The sequence below is a fragment of the Rhinoderma darwinii genome, chromosome 3 (genome assembly GCF_050947455.1).
Source record: "Rhinoderma darwinii isolate aRhiDar2 chromosome 3, aRhiDar2.hap1, whole genome shotgun sequence".
Taxonomy (NCBI): domain Eukaryota; kingdom Metazoa; phylum Chordata; class Amphibia; order Anura; family Rhinodermatidae; genus Rhinoderma; species Rhinoderma darwinii.
In genome coordinates this window covers 9209644-9222792 of record NC_134689.1, presented here as the reverse complement: position 1 = coordinate 9222792, position 13149 = coordinate 9209644, and the positions used below count along the sequence as shown (strand labels likewise).

Here is a 13149-nt window from a genome sequence, read left to right as displayed (position 1 = left end):
GACCGCTGCAACAGTAGTCGGCTACATTGTGTTCGAGTCACTACTTAGAAAGGAAAAAAAAAAATCACGCTCAAATATTCTGAGTTAATAGACTAGGGGGGTCCCAAAAACAGCTACAAAGAGCGTCTCTCCCTGGAGGACCCGGCACATCGATCATTACGCAAATAGCCCATTGATTTCAATGGGAACTGTGTAATGCTTCGCTTCAGTTGCCTAGCAACATGTTTTGCTGCCAGAGGTGACCACGCCGGATCTCCATGATCTCGTGGAGATCGGAGTAGTCACCAGCTGCGCTACAGAAATGATGGTGTTTTTATGGCGAGACCCTCGTAGATTTGCTACATTTGCGCGAGTGACTCGTAGAAAGAAGCGATCTTCACGTATGGAAGGTGAAATTTTATATTTATCTTTTTTTTTTTTTTTTACCCAGAAACCATCCCGGTCTCCTCCTCTACGGACTGGCAAGCTGCTTTTGGCTTTGGTTCTTCTAAACAGCAAGAGGACGACCTTGGTTTTGATCCCTTTGACATCACCCGCAAAGCCTTAGCAGACTTGATCGAGAAAGAACTTTCTGTCCAGGAGCCGCCCGCGTTGTCCCCCACGTCTCTTCTGAACCCTCACACTACTGCCAAAGGGCCAGGCTCTGGCTTCCTCCACCCCACCAGTGTCACCAATGCCAACTCGATCTCCAGCACCTTTCCCGTCTTGCCGCAGCGGTTCCCACCCTTTCAACACAGAGCCGTTTATAACTCGTTCAGTTTCCCGGGCCAGGCGGCGCGGTATCCGTGGATGGCCTTTCCACGCAATAACATCATGCACTTGAACCACACAGCAAACCCGACATCCAACAGTAATTTCATGGACTTGAGTCATCCTTCTCAACACAACACGGGCCTAGGAGGGATTCCCATTTCAGGTAGGTTGCACCGGAGTCCTCAATTTAAAGGGTTATTCCTTGGGATTAGTGTCAATTCATTGGATAAACCAGTTCCAGATCTGAGGTTTGGTATAATGATTATTGGGTCAATAATTTATGGGCAACAAAGGCCCCTTGATTCAACCATGATTGAAGAGTGGCCTTCAAAAAATCCAAAAACATCACTCAAATTTTGCTTCTTGCAACTATTTCTCGGTTATTTATGTTCCTCCGAGAGCTGTGTGACCACAAATATGGCCACGTTTGCCACGCCCAAAGGGGTTGTCACCGTGATTCCCAACTGGCTCATATATTACTGCCCAATTCCAGATTCCAATGGTGGAAAATGTTGCGTTCTTCCAGTTACACACAGAGGATCGTTCAGGCTGGTTGTTCTCAATTGTCAGCCAAAAAAAGTCTTTGGGTTTATTCAATTTTTATAATATTTTTAGATATTTTTTTTTTAATGTAACATTTTGTATTGATGTTTGTTACTCGGGAAGTGTTAACGCTCATGATCCGCTCATGATCCGGTGGAAATGTTTACGGATTTAAGGGAAAACTTTTTAGATGCTTCGGGTTTCAGTTTTTTGGTCTTTGTTGAGTTGCGGCAATGACCTGTGAAGGACTAAGAATAAATTCTTCCTCCGTCTTGGGTGACGTTTAATCATCAGGCTCGGCAGAAACTGGGAAGCCGTTCACAATAAGGGTTTTGTAGATGAGCACTCGCCCGAAAGCACAGAATATACTACACGGGATTGTTGTCTAAAGTTGGTCCAAGACAATGGTCTTCAGAATCCTGGCATGGAGTTAATAATTGTAGGGGCTCGCGGCGTCCCGGTGGGGGCTCGCGGCGTCCCGGTGGCGGCTCGCGGCGTCCCGGTGGGGGCTCGCGGCGTCCCGGTGGCGGCTCGCGGCGTCCCGGTGGTTTATTTTGTTCTCTATAATGGAGGCCATTCTTGGTTGGATCATCATCAGGCGCCTTATGAGGCTTTGTATTTGGTTTTATTTTGGTGGCAATCAAGCTTGGTCTACAGGTGCCCATGCACATTAGGCAGAACTCGGCCAAAGCCTGTGAGGGTCACCCAACTCTCCTCTGACTGAAGATATCGGGGAATAAAGGATCTGGCCTGTTGGGGGATAAGCAGCTGCTCCTCTCTACATTTTGACATAATAGGGTAGTCGGGAGACATTTCGGCCATAGTTATTTAATGAGGCCGCCTTAGAGGAGTATCCTGTTCGCTTGGCTGTTGCGTCTCGTTCCTACGGGAGTTATGGAAAGGGCGGTGCACATGTGGGTGTGGGAGCCGCCCCATCAGGCGGGTCGTGTTCCTCCCATTCTCTGGGTGGTTTCATGTCCTCGAGCCAGGACCCACATCTATCAAATATCTATGACCTATCCTGTGGAGAACTGAAATATATTTATGGCGTTAAAAATACCCTTTTTATGTGGTCCGTAAAATCGATCTAAGGGGATGGATGCAAAACGTCATTTTTTCTTTTTTTTTTCTTTTGTTCACCACTTTTAAAGGAGCGTTCCAGGGAGAAGTGATATGCAGTGTATGCCTAGCGCACCCAGAGGGGGCGGGGCATGGCTCAGCTTTAAAGAACACCAAAGGGATCGGTTTTGTCATGCTCCACCCCTTTGGGCCTCGCACTAGACTTAACACAATTTCTCAGTTTTATCCGGAGTGGTCCTTAAACGACAGTGTCCCCCTGTACCGGTCAAGAGATTTGGACCTCCAGACCATTCTCCCCATGTGGCTGACCTTTATTTCGCTGTCCTCGATCTACAGTATGTTTAAGATGGTCTGACTGAGGATTACCGGCCCTGGCTCCAGAAATTGTAGCACCTCCATGTTATTTTTTTTCTTCCGTTTCTCCCCAATCGTGCAAAAACTTTAAAGACGGAGGTGCCGGCCCTTTATGTAGTTGGATGGTTAATGTTGACATCCAGTTTAGGTAGAAAATACGGGTGTTGGGTGACAATATTTATATCCATGCGAACTGAGTGCCCGTAATGGATTTAATTTTATATTTTTTTTATTTTTTTATATATATATATATTTTACGTGATGTGTTCATTCTCGCTAGTATAATATGACCGGATATACTTCGGGGTCTGCATTTCCAGGTTTTCCGATCCCTTTTTTCTCAAAAAAAAAAAATATATATATTTGTCAATTAACCGTTCCTAATTCCCTAATTTTTTTTACCAGAATTTTTTCAACAAAATGACAAAAATATTACATATCCCATGAATAAGATCAGTGGCGTAGCTATAGGGGTCGCAGCGGTCGCAATTGCGACCGGGCCCTGAAGCCTGGGGGGCCCACGGCCCCCCCACCACATTTTCGTGAGGTTACTTATGTAAAAACGCTGCATAAGCAGCATTAAAGTTGGACAGATGCCGTTTGCTAAAGGACCTTTAATGATGTCATGCCCATGTGACCTGATTCGCCTTTGAGGAACAGAAGCCACGCCCACCGATCAGGTCCTTCTATCACAGTATAGCAGCAGCAGAGTCGGCAGAAGAGAAGGCACGTCCACCTCTCAGGTCCTGGTGAGCGCTTCCTTAACCCCCTCTCTCCCTGCATCCCCCATTGTCTCTTCTTTACTTGTCTCTCCTGACCCCAACTCCTGTAGGGTTAGTTACATTTTTTAATTCACCATGCGTTTTGCTGCGATTTTCGTAATCGCGGCAAAAATGGCGCGGTTTTGCCGCGATTTTCGTAATCGCGGCAAAAATGGCGCGGTTTTCCCGCGATTATGAAATTTGCAGCAAACCACACCATTCATATTAGTACCCTATCTCCTACATAAGGAGATTGGCGCTATAATGTAGGTGACAGTAATGCTTTTTATTTAGAAAAACTATCTATTTTAAACCACTTTATGAGTGATTTTAGCTTTATGCTAATAAGTTTCTTAATACCCAAGTGGGCGTGTTTTACTTTAGACCAAGTGGGCGTTGTACAGAGGAGTGTATGACGCTGACCAATCGGCATCATGCACTCCTCTCCATTCATTTACACTGCACTAGCGATATAGTTATATCACTATGTGCAGCTACATACACAAACCCTAACATTACTAGTGTCCTGATAATGAATATACATGACCATCCAGCCTGCACGTCATGTGTACTCAGAATCCTGACACTTCTGAATCTTTTCTGTGAGATTTCCAGCAAGGGAAACAAAATCTCGTTTACCTCGTAATCTCGCGAGATTTCGTATCCGTTGCTGGAATCTCACAGAAAAGACTCAGAAGTGTCAGGATTCTGAGTACACATGACGTCCAGGCTGGATTTCATGTGTATTCATTATCAGGACACTGTAGTAATGTTAGGGCTTGTGTATGTAGCTGCACATAGTGATATAACTATATCGCTAGTGCAGTGTAAATGAATGGAGAGGAGTGCATGATTCTGATAGGCCAGCATCATACACTCCTCTGTACAACGCCCACTTGGTCTAAAGTAAAAACACGCCCACTTGGGCATTAAGAAAGCTCATTAGCATAAACCAAAATCGCTAATAAAGTTGTAAAAATAGATTGTTTTTTTAAATAAAAAGCATTACTGTCACCTACATTACAGCGCCGATCTCCTTATATAGGAGACAGGGCACTTATAATGTGGTGACAGAGCCTCTTTAACTACGCCCCTGAGACCCAGCAATTGAGCTGAAAGCTGTGGGCCATCAGCCATTAACTGGGGGGGGGGGGCCCATGAAGGACTTTTGCATCGGGGCCCATGAGCCTTTAGCTACGCCCCTGAATAAGATATTTGCTTTTATGACACTGTTGTCTTGTTTTTGTGTGTAGTTATATTGAGGAACAATTAAGACTAACACTCATTAGACAATACTTTTTTTTTTTTTTTGGTTTCCATTTATCCTTAACTAAAATTACCCAAAATACTAAAATGAAATGAATCTCCTTGAATTTTAGCCTATTAATATTTGAATGCAGGGACCGTAGAAACCAGAGTCATCTGCATGGGCCCTATAGGAATGAATGGGGCCGCAATTCTCCCGTGGATTTTCGGGGGAATTGCGGCCGAAAAAGCACTTTCGTGTAAATGGGGCCTTACTTTTTTAAATGCTTGATTTTTGTTTTTGTTTTCTTTTCTGACCATTTATCCATTTAGTAAATTTATCCAAAAAAAGAAACCCTAAAATTCAAAGATTCATTTAATTTTTGTATTTATTTATTTTTTCACGTATTTTTTTTTTTACGTTTATTTTTTTTCTTTTATGTGTTACTGCTTATCCGTAAGTAAATTTATCCAAAATAAATGATCGATTAGTCAAAAACTTTTGGTTTATAATGGGTTATGCAAGATCTTTTTTTTTTTTTTTTTTTTTTTTTTTTTTTTAACCATCTTACGTACAAAGAATTGACTCTCAAGCCATGTTCACACGGTATATTTAGAATTGTAATTACGCTGCGAAATAATCCTATTGATCTCAATAGGAAAATCGCTGTGTACTTGATAAGAGGCGTGTTTGTACACGGCTGAATTAAGGCGCCTTGTAAAAAAGTGACCTGTCACTTAAAGAATTTTACCAGCTGATCTTTCCCATTTTAAAATTTGAAAGAAAAAAAAGCTACGAAATTACTCCGCTAAAAATCCGCTACAAATTTTTGGGGAAAATCGGTTAAAAAAAAAACTAAAAACCCGCCTCTATTTAGAGATTTCTCTTGAAATCTGCCTGGTATTTTCCAGCCTAAACATTTGCTGTGGGAACTTGGCCTTGAAGTGTTACCGTGTGTACGGTTTGTATGTCGAAGGTGAAATGTACGTAACGGAGAGGACACATCTCGTTGGGAAACTGGGAATTGAGGATGAATTTATGAATAAATGTGGAGTATGCGTCTTTAAAACACAATTATTTAAGACAGATTTTTTTTTATTTTATTTAATTGTGGAAAAAATAATAATAAAATAAACATTAAAATTGCATGCAAATATTTTTAACCGCTTTTAAAACTAATTTTTTGTGCGCTATCTAAACGTGGTATTTTTGAAAAAAAAGTGACTAATGTATTTGTTTAAATGCAAAAGGCATATATATATATTTTTTATTTATTTATTTTTTTTTATTTTTTTTATTTATTTATTTTTATTTTTTATCTTTGCCGCTTTTAAACGGCATCGGCCATGGAATAATTTTATCGTGTCTAAATAAATTTATATTCCACATATAAAAGTTATGACTATTTTTATAACCAGTGAAAAGATTTGTTTATTATATATAAATTAGAAAAAAAAAATCACAATTCGCCCTTAATTTAATGTGAATTTTTTTATAATTTTATATTTTTTTTTTTTTTAAATTGGTATTTATTTTCATGCTGTTCGTTTTAACATAACTTTAATGTTATGTAGCAGTATGACAGTATTTTACTTTCCCCCTATAATCGAAACCCGAGCGAGCTGCTTTATAACCGTTTTGGATTTTAAATTAAATAAATTTAAAAATTTAAAAAAAATTATACTTACCCTTAAGTAAAAAAAATTCTAACAACAACTTTTTTTATATTTTTATGTTTATTTTTTTTTTTTCTTTTGAATAAATCTCCCAGACCACAGCAATTCAGTAGAGAGTATAAATATGAAGGAATGGCAGGACGGGCTAAGGGCACTTCTGCCCAACATAAACATCAACTTTGGTGGGCTGTCCAATGCTTCTTCCCCTTCAAACGCCACCCACAGTGCGCCAACGTCCAACACTGCCACAACTAACAGCCTGAACTGGGACTGCCCGACCAGCTGGATGGACCCCGCCATTATCACAGGTAACCGTTTCTTCCTCCTTCATTGACATCTCATCCAAACTGCCCAGTCAAGGACAGAACGGCCATTGAATCGGCATCTACAACCCAGTATATGTTGTGTTCAGTAAAATATCAATGGGTTTTGCTTTTTATCGATCCACTTTCACAACAAAGATTCAATGTACTTTGTACTCCCATGATTTTTTTAAAAATTTATTTTTTATTTTTTATTTTTTTATTTATTCAATCCAAAAATATCAGGTGATTTCTATAAATAATGCAACAAAACAGTGGGGTGTGCGGGCAAAATTATTTGAATGTTCAAGCCATACTCCACATCTGTTCAGTAGAGTGAAAGGATTGTTTGTATGTTATATATCAGTTTATAGTTTTGTTTTTTTGTTTTTGTTTCACTTTTTGGAGAAAAAAAACCTGCTACATAATGTCATTTCTTGTTTTTGAATATTGTTGGAATTTAATATTTCTTATTGGCGTTAAATTGTCAAAATACATTCAGGTCGGGTTCATTTTTTTTTTTTTGTTTTTTTTTTAGTTTTTTGTTTTTTTTAATTGCTGATCCAAAGAGAATGAAGTCTTAGGCCTAGTTCACAACTCGTCAGTACGTTTGACGTATACGCCGGGTAAAGCTCCTGATACACGTTAAATGTCGGCTGTAACGGCTGCTCTAACCGTGGCAGAGACTACAGTGGTAATCGGTTAACCGGATACCATTATAGTCTAAGGGTGACGGATGTCACTATCCGGCCCAGTTCACACTGTGTTTGGCGCTGATTGACGCAGAAAGCGCGTCCGATCAGCTCCCAAAAACTTCTGAGACAATTGATTTCAATGGGAGACGGAGGCTCTTTTTTTTTTTTTTTTTTTATTTATTTATTTTTTTTAAATCCACGGTGGCGCTTTAATAAAAAATAAAGTGCCATGTTCATTTTTGCCGCGGTTCTGCATCTGACCCCTGATTTGAAATCAATGGGAGGCAGAAGAAGTGTTTTTCGCTGCGTTTTTTTGCCCGTGGACCCTTAATGGTCGCGGACAAAAAAAAATCCGCAAGAAAGTGCAGGCAAGTCCAAATCTGCCTCAAAATTCCTGGAGGATCTAGGCCTTAGGTGTTTACCGATAAACGAATACCATTATAGTCTATGGGGGCGGATTCGATAAAGTAATGGAAAGCTATTCAAAAACCCGTGACGTGTACGTTAACCGTGTGCCGTACAGTGGAATACATCACCCATAGGCTTTCATGTTAAAATCTACCACGCGGTTAATTTTTTTTTCTTTACGGGATACCGGTTCATGCAATAGTGTATTCCATACCTCAAGAAAAGGTATCCCGATGCATACCAGCCCGACGGAGGCCTAATCTAGCCCCATGCGCGTCAATAACGAGATGTGAATGGGGCTTTAGGCTCCATTCTCATCCGTGTCTGAGGCTTCGTTAGGAGCCTCCGTCTCAAATTCCATCGTTTCTGCCGACTAAACGACTAATACCGTGATGGAAACCCCACGGAACCCATTAAAGTCAATTGGTTTCACTGGGCACCGTTGGTTTTGGCCATGCGGTGGCTCCGGTTTTTCGTTGTTCTGCTCCTATGATGGAGCGGGACAGTGGAGAAATCTGATGTAGATGGTCACGTGCCGCACATACATCAACGCTGTGGCCAGTGAGTACGAACACTAGGTTGTTTTTTTTCCTTTGTTGACAACCCCTTTAACCCCTTCAGGACCTAGCTCATTTTGGCCTTTAGGACCAGCCCCATTTTTTCAAATCTGATAGGTCACTTTATGTGGTAATTACTTTGGAATGCTTTTACCTATCCAAGCGATTCTTAGATTTTCTCGTGACATATTGTACTTTATGTTAGTGGAAAAATTCGGTCGATAAATTCATTGCTTATTTGTAAAAAACCACAAAATTTTGAGTATTTGAAGAAATATATGATTTTTCTAATTTTAAATGTATCTGCTTGTAAGACAGATAGTAATACCACACAAAATAGTTACTAGTTTACATTTCCCATATGTCTACTTTGTTTGCATCGTTTTTTGAATGTCCTTTTATTTTTCTAGGACGTTACAAGGCTACAAAGTTTAGCTGCAATTTCTCACTTTTTTAAGAAAATTTCAAAGGCTATATTTTCAGGGAACAGTTCAGTTCTGAAGTGGCTTTGAGGGCCTTAGCTATTAGAAGCCCCCATAAAACCCCCCTATTTTGAAAACTGCACCCCTCAAAGTATTTTAACCTTTTAGGCGTTTCACAGGAATTGAAGCAAAGTAGAGGTGAAATTTACAAATTAAAATTTTTTTGCCAAAATTCATTTGTAATACATTTTTTTTCTATAACACAGAAGGTTTTACCAGAGAAACACAACTCAATATTTATTGCACAGATTCTGCAGTTTTTAGAATTATCCCACATATGGCCCTAGTGTGATAATGGACTGATGCACCGGCCTCAGAAGCAAAGGAGCATCTAGAGGATTTTGGGGCCTCCATTTTTTAGGAATATATTTTAGGCGGCATGTCCGATTTGAAGAGGTCTTGTGCCAAAACAGTAAAAAAAAAAAACCCCCCAAGGAGTTTATCTAGGGGTACAGTCCGCATTTTGACCCCACAGGTTTTTTGCTAAATTTATTTGCATTAGTCTGAAAATAAAAATCTACTTTTTTTTTTTTTTCTGGAAATACTTAGAATTTTCACATTTTTGCAAGAAATAAAGGAGAAAAAGCACCCCAACATATGTAAAGCAATTTTCTCCCGATTACGGAAATACCCCCCATGCGGTAATAAACTGCTGTTTGGACCCACGGCAGGGCTCAGAAGGGAAGGAGCTCCATTTGGTTTTTGGAGCGCAGATTTTACTAGAATGGTTTTCGGTACCATGTCGCGTTTGCATCGCTCTGGAGGGAACGCAACAGTGGAAACCCCAAAAAGTGACCCCATTTTGGAAACTACACCCCTCAAATAATTTTTCTAGTGGTATTGTTAGCTTTTTGACCCCACAGGTTTTTTGCCGAATATATTGGAATTAGTCTGTGAAGATGAAAATCTACTTTTTTTTTCTGAAAAAACATAGAATTTTCTAATTTTTATAAGGAATCAAGGAGAAAAAGCACCAACATTTGTAAAGCGCTTTCTCCTGATTACGGCAATACCCCATATGTGGTAATGAACTGCTGTTTGGACCCACGGCAGGGCTCAGAAGGGAAGGAGCGCCATTTGGATTTTGCAGCTCAGATTTTGCTGAATTGGTTTCTGGGAGCCATGTCGAATTTGCAGAGACCCTGAAGTACCAGTATAGCATAAACTCCCCAGGTGTGATCCCATTTTGGAGACTACACCCCTCACAGATTTAAATTACAGGTGTAGTGAGCACTTTGATCCCTCGGGTGTTTTTATTAGAATTGGGCTGTGAAAATATGTTTCCAATAATATGTAGATTTAGCTCATAATTTTTCATTTCCGCAAGGAATACAGGAGAAAAGACCCCCCAAAATGTGTTACACACTTTCTCCTGAGTAGGGAAGTACCCCATATGTGGTTGTAAACTGCTATTTGGACACACGGCAAGGGTCTAAAGGGTAAAAGCGCAATTTAGTTTTTGGAGTGGAGATTTTACAAAATAGTTTTTTGAGGTGACCGTACAGTGAAAACCCCCGAGAAGTGACCCCATTTAGGAAACCACCCCACAAGGAATTCATCTAGAAGTGTAGTGAGCATTTTTACCCCAAAGGTTTTGCAGAAATTAGTGCACAATAGATGTTGCAGATTGAAAATTGCCATTTTCCACAGATGTGCCATTTCAGCACCCAATGTGTTGTGCCCAGCTTATACCACTGGAGACACACCCCATAAATTGTTAAGCGGTTCTACAGAGTACGGTAATACCCCATATGTGGTCATAAACTGCTCTTTGGGCACACTGCCAGGCTCAGAAGGAGCGCCATTTGGCTTTTGGAGCGCAGATTTTGCATGGCAGTAGTTTTTGTTTAGTGTTTTACTTGTGTTTCACTTTATAATGTGGGGGCATATGTGAGCTGGGCGGAGTGCGTCAGGGTAGCTGTGAGCTGGGCGGAGTGCGTCAGGGTAGCTGTGAGCTGGGCGGAGTGCGTCAGGGTAGCTGTGAGCTGGGCGGAGTGCGTCAGGGTAGCTGTGAGCTGGGCGGAGTGCGTCAGGGTAGCTGTGAGCTGGGCGGAGTGCGTCAGGGTAGCTGTGAGCTGGGCGGAGTGCGTCAGGGTAGCTGTGAGCTGGGCGGAGTGCGTCAGGGTAGCTGTGAGCTGGGCGGAGTGCGTCAGGGTAGCTGTGAGCTGGGCGGAGTGCGTCAGGGTAGCTGTGAGCTGGGCGGAGTGCGTCAGGGTAGCTGTGAGCTGTTTTTCTAGTTTTACACAATAAGGCTAAGTTCACACGGAGTTTTTTGACGCGGAAACCGCGCCAAAAAACTTGTCAAAAACGGACCGAAAATCCCTCCCGTTGATTTCAATGGGAGGCGGGGGCGGTTTTCTCCCGCGAGCGGTAAAACCACCTCGCGGGAAAAAAGCGACATGCCCTATCTTCGGGCGTTTCCGCCTCTGACCTCCCATTGACTTCAATGGGAGGCAGAGAAAGCGTATTTCGCGGCGTTTTATGCCCGCGGCTCTCAATGGCCGCGGGCGATAAACTCCGCGAAAATCGACGTGCAGGGAGAGGAAAATTTGCCTCAAACTTCCAAACGGAATTTTGAGGTAAAAATTCTGCCTGCAAAAAACTCCATGTGAACAAAGCCTAACACTTTTTCCTAAATAAAATCATGTTTTCGTCTCGCCATATCCTGAGAGCCATAACTTTTTTTTTTGGTCTATGGAGCTGTGTGAGTCTTGTTTTTTGTGTGACAAACTGTAGTTTTTATTGGTACCGTGTTTGTGGTACTTGCAACTTTTTGATCACTTTTTATTCCATTTTTTTATTTTTTTTTATTTTTAAGTAACGTGACCAGAGAAGGAAATTCGCCCATTGGTTTTTATTTATTTATTTTTACAGTGTTCACCGTGTGGGATAAGCAAGATGATATTTTTATGGGTCAGACCGATACGAACGCGGCGATACCTATTATGTATAGTGGTTTTTTTGGGGGGTTTTTTTTTTCCAATTATAAAGGACTTGATCAGGGAAACAGGGCGATTTTTTTTTTTTTTTATTTTTTTTTTTTACACTCGGGGACATGACAATCTGATCTTCTGATCCCCAGTACAAGTTAAGGTGACGGTTAAGCCTATTATGTCATGCCTTGGGCAGGACCTAATAGGCTTTTGTACCTGGCAACCAGGAAGCCGTTGCTAGGCTCCCTGGTTGCCATAGCAACTATCGGCACCCCCACGATTTTTGGCAGGGGGCCAGCGGGGTATAGAGGGAGCCACCTCCCTCTGTCAATCACTTAAATGGTGCTGTCGCTACTGACAGCGGCATTTAAGGGGTTAAACAGAGGCGATCAGAGATGACTGTGATCGCCGCCGTTGCAGTGGGATGTCGGCTGTAGATTAGCCGACACCCGCTGAAGATGAAGCGAGCACAGCTCCTGTGCCCGCTTCATCCTCAGGGCGCTACTGTACACCTATTTGTGGGAAGGGGTTAATCAGCACAATATTTGGATATGTCACTTTTAATAAAGGTATAAGACAATAGACCATAACTTTTTGTTTTTTTTACTACACCAAATGTTTTCGATCCATGGTGTCCTAGATGTGGTCTAGTAATTAGTACAGACGCTGCCATTTTAAGGACCCCCCTGCTAAGAGCAGTTCACATCCCAGATCCTTCACCAGACTGCACAGCAACCGGATCGAACCATTTCACACCTTGCCACATTGCCGTTCTTTTAGTCTTGCACTCCTTATTTTTCACAATGTGTAATTAAAGGGGTATGCCACCCATTACTGTTGTCCATGGTGGTCAGACCCCCCACTGAGCTAATCACCGACCCCATAAATGGATTATAGAGGTGGCGGACTGGAATACCCCGTTAAGTTAATGTTCTGTGTGGTTCTGCATTTGTTCTGGACGGCAGGAGAACATTGTTCACAAATCCTAAAGTGTGGTAGTCCAATTTTCATGTATATTGGGCAGGATAAGGACCCCTCATATCTGACCACTGCCCGCTCTTCGTCAAAATTCCGCCTTGCGGTTTAAATTACACTGGGTTTGTTTGAGGCATTACGGTCGCGGCGATACCATGGATGTGTACTTTTATTTATTTTTTTACACTTTTACTAAATCCACTTTTTGTGGAGGCCCACGATTGTATTTGCGGGCCGTCGATGGGTGACAGAGGGAGCTCCCTCCCTCTGTACATGATTTAAATGATGCAATCGCTATTGATCGCGGCCGTTGAAGCACGAGCACGCACCACAGCCTGCACGAGACACCCGGGCAGGACTTAGATTGGACCGCCGTGAAAAGGC

At 41.8% G+C, this 13149-nt stretch overlaps 1 protein-coding gene across 6 annotated transcripts in view; it reads left to right on the top strand.

Moving 5' to 3' along the window:
- Window positions 1-13149, top strand: part of CNOT4 (CCR4-NOT transcription complex subunit 4) — a 63815-nt gene that overhangs the window by 48358 nt on the left and 2308 nt on the right. For 4 of the 6 annotated variants that reach the window (XM_075855847.1, XM_075855846.1, XM_075855845.1 and 1 more), the window contains 2 exons: window positions 431-916; window positions 6509-6721. In XM_075855847.1, coding sequence (XP_075711962.1) covers window positions 431-916; window positions 6509-6721 — 699 coding nt within the window. The remainder of the gene's footprint in view (window positions 1-430; window positions 917-6508; window positions 6722-13149) is intronic. The other 2 variants (XM_075855849.1, XM_075855848.1) reach the window with 1 other exon arrangement.